The sequence below is a fragment of the Gastrolobium bilobum genome, unplaced genomic scaffold (assembly GCF_033153095.1).
Source record: "Gastrolobium bilobum isolate Gb01-03AN ecotype WA unplaced genomic scaffold, APGP_CSIRO_Gbil_v1 utg131450, whole genome shotgun sequence".
NCBI lineage: Eukaryota > Viridiplantae > Streptophyta > Magnoliopsida > Fabales > Fabaceae > Gastrolobium > Gastrolobium bilobum.
Window position 1 is genome coordinate 76,597 of NW_026899647.1, and position 15,885 is coordinate 92,481.

The 15,885-nt window shown below is 37.4% G+C and overlaps 2 protein-coding genes across 2 annotated transcripts; one reads left to right on the top strand and one right to left on the bottom strand.

Moving 5' to 3' along the window:
- Nucleotides 1-1,393: 1,393 nt before the first annotated feature.
- LOC133292194 (uncharacterized) lies at nt 1,394-2,472 on the top strand. Its single transcript, XM_061490570.1, has 2 exons — nt 1,394-1,831; nt 2,002-2,472. Exons 1-2 carry the CDS (start codon nt 1,394-1,396, stop codon nt 2,470-2,472), a joined length of 909 nt encoding a protein of 302 aa, XP_061346554.1.
- Nucleotides 2,473-6,019: 3,547 nt separating this feature from the next.
- On the bottom strand, nt 6,020-7,222 carry LOC133292195 (uncharacterized). The gene is made up of 3 exons (XM_061490572.1): nt 6,785-7,222; nt 6,147-6,614; nt 6,020-6,058 (listed from the first exon to the last, which is right to left on the bottom strand). The coding sequence occupies exons 1-3, from the start codon at nt 7,220-7,222 to the stop codon at nt 6,020-6,022; spliced, it is 945 nt and encodes a 314-aa protein (XP_061346556.1).
- Between the last annotated feature and the right edge of the window lie 8,663 nt (nt 7,223-15,885).

Sequence of the window (15,885 nt, forward strand, 5' to 3'; positions counted from 1 at the left end):
CGAAATTAATGATCAAATAATAATAAAAAATTTCTTAAGGGATTATGTAAGATGCTCTAAATTATTCTAAAATATAATGAAGATATTATGAGATTATTTTCCTATATTATTAACATTAATTATTCGGAAGTATATTTTAAATTGAACAAAAGCGGTGATTACAAATTTACAATCAATATTATTGCATAAATATGTATTGTTTTAAAATATATTAATAAGGGTGAAAACTGTAATTCGATGGAGTAAAATATCATTCTTTTAATAATTAAGTGAATACAAAAAAATAAATTATTTTTTTTATTTAACAAAACAAAAAAGGTTTTAAGCCCATTGACATCTACAACAGATTTTTTTTTCTAATTTAATATAGGGATATGATTAATTTATATCGGTGTAAAAATAATAGATTTTGCACTCAATTTTTATGCGAATGTATGACCAATTATATTCAATGAAATTTGTAAAAAAAAAAAAAATTATAAACGGATTCTTCTATTATTCTTTCATAATTAATATGTGAGATATATAATCGGAAGTTATTTTCCTAATTTCATTCCATATACACACAATAGGAGTTAGTGGGTCATAGATATCATATAGATTTGTTTTGGTTCAAATTCAAATATCCAAAAAATAAAATAAAAAATCGTATATTCTAAATTGTAGAAGCCTTCTGGTTCCACTATAAACATTACTATATATAGGTGTTCTACTCTGCTTGTTTTTTAAGGCTCCCTCCTTCCTTCCTGGTGTTTTGAGGTACTTTTTTTCTTAATTATTTTCTTATTATTTATATTTTCTCCATTAAAAGCATATTTGCAATTTGCAAGGTTTTTCTTTCTTGTATTTTTTGGTCAATTTTGATTTTAATTTTTCTTTGCATTCTACATCTTATTTTCCGTACTTTTTCCTAATTTAATATAGGATCTAAATCAATTTATACCATTATAAGAATAATAGTTTTTTTTTTCAATTTTAGTCATTGATTTTGGTATATCAAACCACTGTAATTGATTGGGTTATGTTTGATATTATTCTTGTAGCCATAGAAATTGATCCAGTAACAGATATAACAGGAAGTTATTTTCCAAATTTCACTCCAAATAAAAAACCCTAGGAGTCACAGATATCACATAGGTTTGTTTTCGTTCAAATTCAAATAACCTAAAAAAGAATGTCACTCTTAATCTGAAGAAGCCTTCTTGTTCCAGTCTGAACATTCTAGGTGTTCTGCACTGCGGTTGTTTTTCATGGCTCTCTCCTTCCTCAATATTTTTGAAAGGTTTTGCCTTTTTATATTTTTTGGTCAATTTTGATTTTAACAAAGTTCTTAAGTTAAGACAAAGATACAATATTTTTTTGGCACAGCTTGATGTATTTTCCCATTGGAGAGATGGCATCACATAATGAGAAAAGCTTGTTGAAGAGTAGAACAACTTCTAATAAGACATTGAGTGGAAGAGAAGAGCAGAAGCATGAGTGCACGTGGACAAGTCTCCCAGATGATATCATGGAACTGATTACGAAGCGTTTGTGCCTAAAAGATTGCCTTGGATTGCGTGAAATATGCACCCCTTGGAGGGATTTCGTTGCTAATGCCATTGCAAACAAGCATTGCCTCCCATTGCCTGAACTGCCATTGCTTGTCCTCAAATATAACGAATCATCCACAGTTTTCAGCTTGAGGACAGAACGTCTACTTTATCCCAAAAGACCATTAATTGACACAATGCAGACCATTCAAGGCTCAGTTGAAGGATGGATGATTGTGAGTGAATATTCTAACGTGGGTAGTCCTAGTCCAAGTCTAACCATTTTCTTCTTCAACCCAGTAACTAAAGCTAGAGTCTTTGTCCCATCAGTGTTAAATTTACCATCCAACTCTCCCCTTCAAGCTGCTAAGTTGTTGATTAGAAAAATGGTGGCCTCCTCCAAACCCGATTGCTTGGATTGTTTTTTGATTGGTCTCTTCAATGATTGTTGTCACATTAAATTTTGTAGACTTTCTGGACTACAATTGAAGCCGATAAGGATACAAGGGTTCATTTTAAGGATGTGGAAATTATTGATACGAATATGTATGCTAGAACTTCTAATTCCATATTGGTTTGGGATTTGCAAGAGTCAAGTGACAACCCCCCAAAGCCTAAAGTATTAGCTATGCTTCCACCGAGGCCACCACCAGTATCGATTGTAACTGGTAACCAACGTTTTTACAGGGGTAAAGTCTTCCCCTGCCTAGTCAAAGATGATGCATTAGGAGAATTATTCCTCATTTACATGTTCTTTAACTGTGTTTATGAAACACGACATGTTGGTTATTTGAACATTGTCACTAAATGTGTTGCCCCGCCTGAGATGACCAGAGTTGAAGTATTCAAGTTGAAGACAAGTAATGAAACTAATCAGTGGATCAAGGTTGATAATATGGGGGCCGCGTGTTGTTTGTTGGCGGTATCAAGTGCATGGTAATGTCAAGGGCAGCACTTAATAGAACTGAAGAGTTAATTAAAGAAAATATTATTTATTTTGCTTTTAGTTATGCATGTGCTGCAGACACAAGGGTGGGCATTCAATTGGGGAGTATTTGCTTGACTGATAACAGCATCAAATATTTCAGTCTGGCGAAATCAAGTACTTGCCCTTTTCCTTTTTGGTTTGTACCAAGTGTTTGATAATTCACTTCATATGTGTAATGCTATGAATTGATTACTATTTGTTTTTATGACTTGTATTTTCTGTTTTCTTTTCTATTCAAGACATTTTTATGTTTCGGATCACTTATGCTACCCAGTCTGTTATGGTTTAAAATTGTTTCAGCTGAGGCATGCAGCATTTGAACAGAGTCATCCGAGACTCTAAAAAGTCATTCTCCATGCATTTGGTTTATTTGGCATCCCCTGCTTCTCTTTTTATTTAATTTTTCCTTTACTTTCTGTTGACTTCAATTTCCTGTTACATGACTATAGAATTTGACTGCAATGCCAATAGTGTTGATCTCAAACAAAGTATTTAGTCAATTTCTTGGGTTTGTAAATAATGCAAGCATTGCCAACTTTAGTTTCATAGTTGCAGGTCTTTCTTTTTGGGACTACTCTTCATTTTCCTATGCTATTATACAAGGTGTGTCCACATCATGTACGAGAAGAAACCAAACAATGCTTCGTAAAGGATGGTGTTTGCATGACTGAATAGTAATAATAATTTATATACTTACATTGATAAAATGATCGTCAATCGTCTATTGTCATCAATGTAATAAGGTTGAGTAATCAAGTCTATATATGTTTTTAGTTTTTTTTATTGGCAAAAAAACGTAAATATTGCTTTGTTGATAAATATTTATGAAAATATAATCATTTTACAACTAAATACAGATCTAATACATTCAAATACACTCAAAACTGGACATGAGTGATTATGCTCATAAGCAGGCATGATCCAAGAAAGAGACATGTGATTTAGGAGAAGAGACAAACTTAACATAAGACGTGACCCAAAAAATAGACAAGCAACATTCGGTGGGGCGTGACCGAAAACTTACAAGAATGATTTGACAGAAAAAGTTACAGGGGAGCTCCAACTCGCACATGAATTCACATTTTCATATGCCAGAGTACCTTCTTTTTTAATTTAATGAAACATTTAACTTTCATTGCTCGCTATTTTTTTATTTCAACGGGTGACGTGAAACATTAGCAATTCAACTGGCCAAGTTTCTAATTTTTATTCTTCTTTTATACATGTTAGGGTATGAACCGGAGACTATTCAACAATTTTCTTTTTTCCTTTTAGTCATATTCCACACCATTTCATTTATGACACCACCTTCCCTGCCCTCACCTGTCGCTCTCACAATTTTTTTTAGAAAAAAAAAACATAAATCATAAATTAAGAAAAATAAGGTTTAGAGAATATTGGAATGATTTTTCTTTTTTCTTTCTTGAAACAGAAATTATGGTTTAATTATGGTATAAACCCTATGGCCCGACATAATTATACCATAATTTCTGTTTCAAGAAGGAAAAAAGAAAAATCATTCAAATATTTTCTAAACCTTATTTTTCTTAATTTATGATTTATGTTTTTTTTTTCTAAAAAAAATTGTGAGAGCGACAGGTGAGGGCAGGGAAGGTGGTGTCATAAATGAAATGGTGTGGAATATGACTAAAAGGAAAAAAGAAAATTGTTGAATAGTCTCCAGTTCATACCCTATGTATAAAAGAAGAATAAAAATTAGAAACTTGGCCAGTTGAAATGCTAATGTTTCACGTCACCCGTTGAAATAAAAAAATAGCGAGCAATGAAAGTTGAATGTTTCATTAAATAAAAAAAGAAGGTACTCTGGCATATGAAAATGTGAATTCATGTGCGAGTTGGAGCTCCCCTGTAACTTTTTCTGTCAAATCATTCTTGTAAGTTTTCGGTCACGCCCCACCGAATGTTGCCTGTCTATTTTTTAGGTCACGTTTATGTTAAATTTGTCTCTTCTCCTAAATCACATGTCTCTTTCCTGGATCATGCATGCTTATGAGCGTAATCACTCATGTCCAATTTTGAGTGTATTTGAATGTACTAGATCTGTATTTAGTTGTAAAATGATTATATTTTTATAAATATTTATTAACAAAGCAATATTTACGTTTTTTTGCCAATAAAAAAACTAAAAACATATATAGACTTGATTACTCAACCTTATTACATTGATGACAATAGACGATTGACGATCATTTTATCAATGTAAGTCATAGTTATCAAATGCGGATTGCGGCCAACCTCAAAAAACGCTATAGCGTTATAGCGGGTTGCGGTTATGCAAATAGCGGAATAGATATATGACAGAAATAATGACAAAAATAAATATTTTTAAAGGCAGAAATAGTAGAAGTGACATAGAGAGACACAGATAGACTAAAAAATCCTTAAATTTTTTTTGATACACATTTAAATTAGGACAAAATTGACATTTTGCCTTACGACAGCAATATGGCTGCAAATGCGATCGCAATAGCCGCTATTGCGTTCCGGTGTGGCATGACACATTTTCTTACAACGAGGCACCGCAATGCCCTTACGGCACGGCTCGTGGCGCTATTGCGGCGCAATTAACTACTATGATGTAAGTATATAAATTATTATTACTATTCAGTCATGCAAACACCATCCTTTACGAAGCATTGTTTGGTTTCTTCTCGTACATGTAGACACACCTTGTATAATAGCATAGGAAAATGAAGAGTAGTCCCAAAAAGAAAGACCTGCAACTATGCAACTAAAGTTGGCAATGCTTGCATTATTTACAAACCCAAGAAATTGACTAAATACTTTGTTTGAGATCAACACTATTGGCATTGCAGTCAAATTCTATAGTCATGTAACAGGAAATTGAAGTCAACAGAAAGTAAAGGAAAAATTAAATAAAAAGAGAAGCAGGGGATGCCAAATATACCAAATGCATGGAGAATGACTTTTTAGAGTCTCGGATGACTCTGTTCAAATGCTGCATGCCTCAGCTGAAACTGTCAATAGAATTGATGAGCAGAATATTTGGCATTATTTGTGTAGATTTGTAATTATATCCTTAATTAATTAGCCAGTTGTAGGTTATGATTTGTAATTATATCCTTAATTAATTAGCCAGCTGTAGGTTATGATTGTGTAATTATATCCTTAATTAATTAGCTAGCTGTAGGTTATGATTGTATAGTTATGATTGTGTAATTATATCATACTATTTAAATGAGAATTCTCCAAAGGAGAACATAAGGTTTTATCCCAATTTCTCTGAGTTTAACAAAAACAATTTTAAACCATAACAGACTAAGTAGCATAAGTGATCAGAAACATAAAAATGTCTTGAATAGAAAAGAAAACAGAAAATACAAGTCACAAAAATAAATAGTAATCTATTCATAGCATTACACATATGAAGTGAATTATCAAACACTTGGTACAAACCAAAAAGGAAAAGGGCAAGGACTTGATTTCGCCAGACTGAAATATTTGATGCTGTTATCAGTCAAGCAAATAATCCCCAATTGAATGCCTGCCCTTGTGTCTGCAGCACATGCATAACTAAAAGCAAAATAAATAATATTTTCTTTAATTAACTCTTCAGTTCTATTAAGTGCTGCCCTTGACATTACCATGCACTTGATACCGCCAACAAACAACACGCGGTCCCCCATATTATCAACCTTGATCCACTGATTAGTTTCATTACTTGTCTTCAACTTGAATACTTCAACTCTGGTCATCTCAGGCGGGGCAACACATTTAGTGACAATGTTCAAATAACCAACATGTCGTGTTTCATAAACACAGTTAAAGAACATGTAAATGAGGAATAATTCTCCTAATGCATCATCTTTGACTAGGCAGGGGAAGACTTTACCCCTGTAAAAACGTTGGTTACCAGTTACAATCGATACTGGTGGTGGCCTCGGTGGAAGCATAGCTAATACTTTAGGCTTTGGGGGGTTGTCACTTGACTCTTGCAAATCCCAAACCAATATGGAATTAGAAGTTCTAGCATACAATTTCGTGTCAATAATTTCCACATCCTTAAAATGAACCCTTGTATCCTTATCGGCTTCAATTGTAGTCCAGAAAGTCTACAAAATTTAATGTGACAACAATCATTGAAGAGACCAATCAAAAAACAATCCAAGCAATCGGGTTTGGAGGAGGCCACCATTTTTCTAATCAACAACTTAGCAGCTTGAAGGGGAGAGTTGGATGGTAAATTTAACACTGATGGGACAAAGACTCTAGCTTTAGTTACTGGGTTGAAGAAGAAAATGGTTAGACTTGGACTAGGACTACCCACGTTAGAATATTCACTCACAATCATCCATCCTTCAACTGAGCCTTGAATGGTCTGCATTGTGTCAATTAATGGTCTTTTGGGATAAAGTAGACGTTCTGTCCTCAAGCTGAAAACTGTGGATGATTCGTTATATTTGAGGACAAGCAATGGCAGTTCAGGCAATGGGAGGCAATGCTTGTTTGCAATGGCATTAGCAACGAAATCCCTCCAAGGGGTGCATATTTCACGCAATCCAAGGCAATCTTTTAGGCACAAACGCTTCGTAATCAGTTCCATGATATCATCTGGGAGACTTGTCCACGTGCACTCATGCTTCTGCTCTTCTCTTCCACTCAATGTTTTATTAGCAGTTGTTCTACTCTTCAACAAGCTTTTCTCATTATGTGATGCCATCTCTCCAATGGGAAAAGACATCAAGCTGTGCCAAAAAATGTTGGGTTAAATTTTAATGAGATAAAACAGAAAATAGAAAATAGAATTGTGAAGAGTTTTCTGGTGAAGAGTCATGTCCTTAGGTTTGTGTTAGTGGACATTAATGAGTTTGAAGTTATGTCAGTTAGAATATTAATGAGTCAGTTATGTCAGTTAGAATATTAATGAGTCAGTTATGTCAGTTATAAAGTAATGAGGGTGTTATGTGTGGAGTTATGTTGGTCAGTTTTATAGCTTATAAATAGCCTTTGATAGTTTGTATGAAATGTAGATCAAGAGATCAAGTAGATCAAATAGATCAAGAGATCAAGAGAATAGATTTGACAACAGAAAGTTCTTCATAGATATACTTGTGTGGTTGTCACTTGCATCTGTGTGGATATCCAAATTCTAACAAATTGGTATCAGAGCTTGGGCTATGGAGGAAAAGAACGAGATGGAAGTGCCACTCTTCCATGGAGATAAGGATGAAGCATTAGATTGGCTTCTCTGTTTGAAGGAACATTTTCGGAAAGAAAAAATCTGGACGGAGGACAAATGGCAGGTAGCCATGAGAAGACTCAGAGGAAGCGCAATCAAATGGTTCCGTACATGGAACTGCCGCGACTTTAATAATATGTGGAAGGATTTTCTAATGGCCTTCGTAACAAAATACTTGCCTGGACGTTTTGATCTGATTAATGAAGAAGATGAAATCTTCAATGATGATGATGAAGATGAGGAAAATGATGCGGATGAAGAAGAGACCGAGATGGTGGAACCCGAGGTTGCCAACGGCAACGTATAATATCCCAAACTTAAGCATTTAATTGATTAAATTTAATTAAATAATTAAGCATGTTTTAGTGAATAAAATTAAGTATAAGACTTAATTAAATGAATCTGAGTCACTTTGGAGTTAAAAAGTGTACTCAGTGAAAATTAAGGGGTATAAATGGGTACAAGCGAAAGTACCCAAAATATAAAAATAAAAATAGTAATATTCCTAGAATAATATTCCAGACTTTTGGGTAAAGTTTGGTAATTAATGGAGTTGAATAGATAGACGAACCAATACCCGCTTAAAGTCACTTAACATAAGTTAAGTGACCAATGCAACAAAAGAAACCCAATTGTCCCTCCCCAACCCGTCGTGCAGAAGAGAGGAAAAGAAGAGAAGAAGGAGAAGAGGGGAAAAGGAAGAGGAAAAGAGAGGGAGAATCCTAGGTGGAGCAATCCTCAACCAAATCCATCCGTTCAAAAGCCTAAACCACTCTAAATCTTCTCCTCTTTCATAATCCAAGCTTAGTTTTGAGTGGGGAGCATTGTGGAGAGGGATATTGCCCCTCAAAAATTCGGCCCTTTGTGAGATTTTGGGGTTTTGGGGGTTTCAACCTCCATGGAAGCTTGAGGAACACTCATTCCTCTATTGTGTGATCATTGGTGGTAAGTTTCCACTCTCTTTCACATGATTCTTGGAGATTTGCATGAGTTTAGGGTTAATGAATAGTGTTTTAGGGTTTTTATGAAATGTTGAGTAGATTGGCTATGTTCAAGGAAGAATGAGGCTTAGAGTATGTTGTGAAAAATGCTAGGAATGACATTTAATCGGTAGAAATGAGTTTATAGTGTTATTTTAGTATGCTTTGATGTTTGGAGAAATCTAGGCTCGGAACTATGGATTTCCTTGCATTGTTAGCATTGTTTGATTGTATTCCTTGTGTTGATAGGATTGAGGCAAGAGGACCAAGTGGAGTGACCAACCCTTGGGGTTGTGTGCAATTGAGGAAAGCTCAAGAGCAAGGTAAACCTTTGGACCTTGTGGTTGATCCCATTGAGTGTTCCACCATACTCCGTTGAGGAGAAATGGTTTATGAGATGTGATATGTAATTATGATAGTGATTGTATGCTCATGCATTGATTCATGCATTGATACATGTTATGATTGATTGATGATTATTGGTTGATGTTTGATTGTTTAAGAGTAATTGAGGAATGGTTATAGAAGTAGCAATAATGAATGAGGTAATGGTTGAGGATTGTGATTGAGGTTATGAGTGATAGTATTATGATGAGGATGATTGGTAGGAACTTCCCTTGGAAACAGCCCTATGTGGATCTCCATGTGGTTAGAGCCTAAGAGGAACAGCCCTATGTGGATCCCTCTTGGAGGTTCCTAGATTGAGGAAAGGACTTCCCTTGGAAACAGCCCTATGTGGATCTCCATGTGGTTAGAGCCTAAGAGGAACAGCCCTATGTGGATCCCTCTTGGAGGTTCCTAGATTGAGGAAAGGACTTCCCTTGGAAACAGCCCTATGTGGATCTCCATGTGGTAAGAGCCTAAGAGAAACAGCCCATAGTGGATCTCTCTTGGAAGTCCATGTGATGCTTGTGGATAAGAATGTGTTAAGCTATTATGATTATGTGTACATCAAAGTGAACCTTAGGGTGGAGTGATCTCCAAGGACCTCTGGTTTACTGTGATATATTCATATATCTCACCCCGTGTTGTGGGGCATCATTTCAGGTACTGATAGAGGTGAGGTTGATCGAGGCAAGAAGCGTGAGTAGACTGTACCTGATAGCTGGACATGTTGAGTTGCATGCCATTTAGCATTGCTATATGTATATTTTGATGCCACATGATGTATTTTGGAGGACTTAGTGCATGATCATTGTAGTAGTAATGGGTATCTGATACAGGGTTACTTGCTTTGATCATGTTCATGTTGTAGCTAAGTCCTTTGGCATGTATATGAGATTTGTAATTAAGACATGATGTAATATTGTAAGTAATGAAGATATTGGTGTATGATGCTTACTGTAAGTTAAATGCATGAATGTATTTTTATGTATTGGATATGTTGAGCTGGAAAGTCAATTAGGTACCTTGTGCTAAGTTGGGAAACGTTGAGAAAACAAAGATTATGCTGCCCAATTTTCGTTAAATCAATGATGAGAGGATGAGAGTTGAGCAATGATATAGGGATATCACAAGCTTGTTAAATAGGTTGTAAAATGTGTAGGATTGATTCCCCAAGAAAGATGCATGAAAAATATGAGTATAGGAAATTGCCCAGAAGAGGGGGCTTAAGCCTGCAAATGGAGGCTTAAGCCTGCTCAGGGGGCTTAAGCGCCCATGAGGGGGCTTAAGCGCCCTGATGCACCTGTGAAGACCAAAAGCTTTCTGCCGCATGGGGCTTTAGCGCCCAAAATGGGGGCTTAAGCGCCCAGGTAGCGCGCTTAAGCGCCCTGGAGCGAGCTTAAGCGCCCTTGGTGGCTAAAAAAATGTAAATTCCCTCTGTCTGTGGGCGCTTAAGCGCCCTGGAGCGAGCTTAAGCGCCCTACCCGCGTAGTTTTTCAGCATACACCTGAGTTAGTAAAATTGTCATAACTTGAGCTACAGAGCTCCAAATGAGGAGCGGTTTGAAACCACGCGTAGCTAACGAAGAGATCTACAATATAGTAGAAGTTGGGAAATAAATAAGAAGTAAATTAATGTTTTAAAAATGGAATAAGAACATGATGTTAAGCTTGGTTTATCTGATTCCGCAAGGTAATACGGTTATGATCACGAAATTGGGTATTATAAATTCGGCATGTTTTAAAATGAAAAATTTATCCGGATTTTAATTGAACCCATGTGATTGTAACTGCGCTTAATATCATAATGCGATGTTAACAAACCGGTTCTAGAACGGGGTGTTACATTTTATGGTATCAGAGCAGTTTCGTCGGGAATAACTGTTAGCTATTGTTGAGTATGCTTAGTGTTTGATGCTTTATAGTTGTTTTAGTACTCTTGATGATTATTGCATTTGTGATCACTAAGTGTGGGCCTGATCAACTCACTTCTTTGTGTAACATGTGTAGTGACATGACGAGGAACCGAAACAACCCCGGACCATCAAACACCAATGCTCAGCCAGAACCTGTTTTGGCTGCTCTTGTGAGGCCCAGAAGTGGCCGTGGGGCAACGGGCGTACCGCCTGATCCCGTGGCTGAAGCTCTTGCAGCCGTTCAGAGAGAGTTGGCTGCTAGCAGGCAAGCCAATGAAAATTTGTTAAAGACAAATGAAGACTCGCGGACTGCTATGGCCGCGATGATGACCGAGTTGAGGACGTTGAGGGGTCCTAGGCCCGTGAACCGGCAACCCACTCCTCCTCCTCACACTGCTACGCCTTCTCCACCTCCTTCACAGGAAGAGGGTGTAGCGGGTAACAATGAAGGTGAGGCTAGCCACCATTCTGATAGTCATAGCCATCACACTGAGGTCCGTCAACCACGTGTTGAGCGTGTTGACGAGCATGAAGCTGAAGAAAGAAGATTGATGGCTTTCCGAAAACACAAACCTCCTTCTTTTAAGGGAGGTTATGAGCCAATGGCGGCTGCGAAATGGCTCCAAGCTATGGAGAAGATATTCAGGGTGATGAGATGCCCTGACGCAATGAAGTTAATCTACTCTGTTTATATGCTGGAAGAGGAAGCGGAAGATTGGTGGACCAATACCGTGCAGCCATTAGAAGCTGAAGGCCGGGAAATCACCTGGCGGTTGTTCGAGACATTGTTCTTGGATAACTATTTTCCTAGGGAGGCTAGGGAACAGAAACAGAATGAGTATAACGATCTCAAGCAAGGGTCGATGACAATTGACCAATATTTCGCCAAGTTCAATGAATTGGTGAAATATGCTAACTATGGGAGAGCCTTACCCATTCCGGCCGAGATGACCTCTAAATTTCAATGGGGTCTAAATGAGAAGATGTCTCGGAAGATGTCAAATTGTGACATCCGAGAGTTTAGTAGATTCGTGAACCAATGCCGGAAGGTGGAAGAAGTTTATGGTGTGCCGAAAAGTAAGAAGTCTTCCGAGGCACAAGCATCTGGTGCTAGTGGAGCAACTGGCTCTACTTCAGAAAAGAGTAAGAAAATGGATGAAATAAGAAGAAATTACAAGCTAAACAATCTGAGGAAAAGTTTAAGAGAAGCGGGAGTCAACAGAGTTGGGACAATGAAAGACCTCTTGTGCCCCAGTGTGACAACTGTGGGAGGCATCACAAGGGCGTTTGTTTGATGGGTCAAAACGTATGTTTCAAGTGTGCTAGACCTGGTCACTATGCGAGGGATTGTCCCCAGATCGTGGGACGAGTTGCTCATGTGCAAGTGGTCTATGACCCTTCAGCAGCGGCAAATGTTAGCACTTCGACCCAACCCCAGCTAGAGAGGTTCCCACGCTTGACGGGAGGTATGACGCATGTAGATTAATATGACATGCATAGTTTATTGAGGTTGGAGCCACACATGCTTAGACTGTGAACTCAATTATGATTGTGTGATTCGTTATGTCTAGTAATTAAAGACTAGACTATGTATTGATTGCTAAAAGATGGTAAATTGTATGCAATGACCTTTCCATGGATGTAGTGGTATTACCTCCATGAGGATAGTATCCTATGAGATAGAGAATTCTCATGAAAGGCCCAGATTGAGGGGAACTTCCCTTGGAGTTAGCCTTCGGGACCTCCTTGTGGTCAGATACCTAAGAGAAACAGCCCATAGCGGATCTCTCTTGGAAGTTCCATCAGATGAGATTTTATGTATGAGGTTATTAGTAGGACCGCAGAAGGTCAGGGTTAAATATCAAGTGAATAGGTATGACCCTGGAGGAAAACGAAAGATAAAAGTGCTTGAACATATTAGTATCACCTAATTATAAAACATAGATTGAATCATGAATGAAACATTTCATCTTATGATAAGATGATGAGGAAAAGAGGAACTGAATAATAGGGTAACTTCGGGAACACAAGAAGAGTTCTCCGATAAATCCATAGATGATTGAATGAGTGGTTTTGTCGATTTTGAGGACAAAATCGTTAAAAAGGTGGGGTGAATATAATATCCCAAACTTAAGCATTTAATTGATTAAATTTAATTAAATAATTAAGCATGTTTTAGTGAATAAAATTAAGTATAAGACTTAATTAAATGAATCTGAGTCACTTTGGAGTTAAAAAGTGTACTCAGTGAAAATTAAGGGGTATAAATGGGTACTGGCAAAAGTGCCCAAAATATAAAAATAAAATTATAAATATTCCTAGAATAATATTCCAGACTTTTGGGTAAAGTTTGGTAATTAATGGAGTTGAATAGATAGACGAACTAATACCCGCATTATTTCACTTAACCAATGTTAAGTGATAAAGAACACAAAAGAACCCAAACCCCCCCAAGCAACCCGTCGAGCATCAGAGAAGAGGAAAGAAGAAGGAGAAGGAGAAGAAGAAGGGAAGAGGGAGGGAGGAAGAGAGAGTGAGAGCAAATCTTAACCGTTTTGGGTGATTCAAAAGCCTAAACTACTCTAAATCTTCCCCTCTTTCATAATCCAAGCTTAGTTTTGAGTGGGGAGCATTGTGGAGAGGGATATTGCCCCTCAAAAATTCGGCCCTTTGTGAGATTTTGGGGTTTTGGGGGTTTCAACCTCCATGGAAGCTTGAGGAACACTCATTCCTCTATTGTGTGATCATTGGTGGTAAGTTTCCACTCTCTTTCACATGATTCTTGGAGATTTGCATGAGTTTAGGGTTAATGAATAGTGTTTTAGGGTTTTTATGAAATGTTGAGTAGATTGGCTATGTTCAAGGAAGAATGAGGCTTAGAGTATGTTGTGAAAAATGCTAGGAATGACATTTAATCGGTAGAAATGAGTTTATAGTGTTATTTTAGTATGCTTTGATGTTTGGAGAAATCTAGGCTTGGAACTATGGATTTCCTTGCATTGTTAGCATTGTTTGATTGTATTCCTTGTGTTGATAGGATTGAGGCAAGAGGACCAAGTGGAGTGACCAACCCTTGGGGTTGTGTGCAATTGAGGAAAGCTCAAGAGCAAGGTAAACCTTTGGACCTTGTGGTTGATCCCATTGAGTGTTCCACCATACTCCGTTGAGGAGAAATGGTTTATGAGATGTGATATGTAATTATGATAGTGATTGTATGCTCATGCATTGATTCATGCATTGATACATGTTATGATTGATTGATGATTATTGGTTGATGTTTGATTGTTTAAGAGTAATTGAGGAATGATTATAGAAGTAGCAATAATGAATGAGGTAATGGTTGAGGATTGTGATTGAGGTTATGAGTGATAGTATTATGATGAGGATGATTGGTAGGAACTTCCCTTGGAAACAGCCCTATGTGGATCTCCATCTCCCAGCCCTATGTGGATCCCTCTTGGAGGTTCCTAGATTGAGGAAAGGACTTCCCTTGGAAACAGCCCTATGTGGATCTCTTGGAGGTTCCTAGATTGAGGAAAGGTGGAAACAAGAGCCTAAGAGAAACAGCCCATAGTGGATCTCTCTTGGAAGTCCATGTGATGCTTGTGGATAAGAATGTGTTAAGCTATTATGATTATGTGTACATCAAAGTGAACCTTAGGGTGGAGTGATCTCCAAGGACCTCTGGTTTACTGTGATATATTCGTATATCTCACCCCGTGTTGTGGGGCATCATTTCAGGTACTGATAGAGGTGAGGTTGATCGAGGCAAGAAGCGTGAGTAGACTGTACCTGATAGCTGGACATGTTGAGTTGCATGCCATTTAGCATTGCTATATGTATATTTTGATGCCACATGATGTATTTTGGAGGACTTAGTGCATGATCATTGTAGTAGTAATGGGTATCTGATACAGGGTTACTTGCTTTGATCATGTTCATGTTGTAGCTAAGTCCTTTGGCATGTATATGAGATTTGTAATTAAGACATGATGTAATATTGTAAGTAATGAAGATATTGGTGTATGATGCTTACTGTAAGTTAAATGCATGAATGTATTTTTATGTATTGGATATGTTGAGCTGGAAAGTCAATTAGGTACCTTGTGCTAAGTTGGGAAACGTTGAGAAAACAAAGATTATGCTGCCCAATTTCCGTTAAATCAATGATGAGAGGATGAGAGTTGAGCAATGATATAGGGATATCACAAGCTTGTTAAATAGGTTGTAAAATGTGTAGGATTGATTCCCCAAGAAAGATGCATGAAAAATATGAGTATAGGAAATTGCCCAGAAGAGGGGGCTTAAGCCTGCAAATGGAGGCTTAAGCCTGCTCAGGGGGCTTAAGCGCCCATGAGGGGGCTTAAGCGCCCTGATGCACCTGTGAAGACCAAAAGCTTTCTGTCGCATGGGGCTTTAGCGCCCAAAATGGGGGCTTAAGCGCCCAGGTAGCGCGCTTAAGCGCCCTGGAGCGAGCTTAAGCGCCCTTGGTGGCTAAAAAATGTAAATTCCCTCTGTCTGTGGGCGCTTAAGCGCCCTGGAGCGAGCTTAAGCGCCCTACCCGCGTAGTTTTTCAGCATACACCTGAGTTAGTAAAATTGTCATAACTTGAGCTACAGAGCTCCAAATGAGGAGCGGTTTGAAACCACGCGTAGCTAACGAAGAGATCTACAATATAGTAGAAGTTGGGAAATAAATAAGAAGTAAATTAATGTTTTAAAAATGGAATAAGAACATGATGTTAAGCTTGGTTTATCTGATTCCGCAAGGTAATACGGTTATGATCACGAAATTGGGTATTATAAATTCGGCATGTTTTAAAATGAAAAATTTATCCGGATTTTAATTGAACCCATGTGATTGTA

Excerpts from the sequence above, each read along its gene's own strand:
- LOC133292194 (XM_061490570.1), top strand. The coding sequence starts at position 1,394 with ATGGCATCACATAATGAGAAAAGCTTGTTGAAGAGTAGAACAACTTCT. Across the intron at positions 1,832-2,001 it reads CCATTTTCTTCTTCAACCCA|ACTTTCTGGACTACAATTGA; the intron begins GTAACTAAAGCT and ends TAAATTTTGTAG.
- LOC133292195 (XM_061490572.1), bottom strand. The coding sequence starts at position 7,222 with ATGGCATCACATAATGAGAAAAGCTTGTTGAAGAGTAGAACAACTGCT. Across the intron at positions 6,615-6,784 it reads CCATTTTCTTCTTCAACCCA|ACTTTCTGGACTACAATTGA; the intron begins GTAACTAAAGCT and ends TAAATTTTGTAG. Across the intron at positions 6,059-6,146 it reads TTGGCGGTATCAAGTGCATG|ACACAAGGGCAGGCATTCAA; the intron begins GTAATGTCAAGG and ends CATGTGCTGCAG.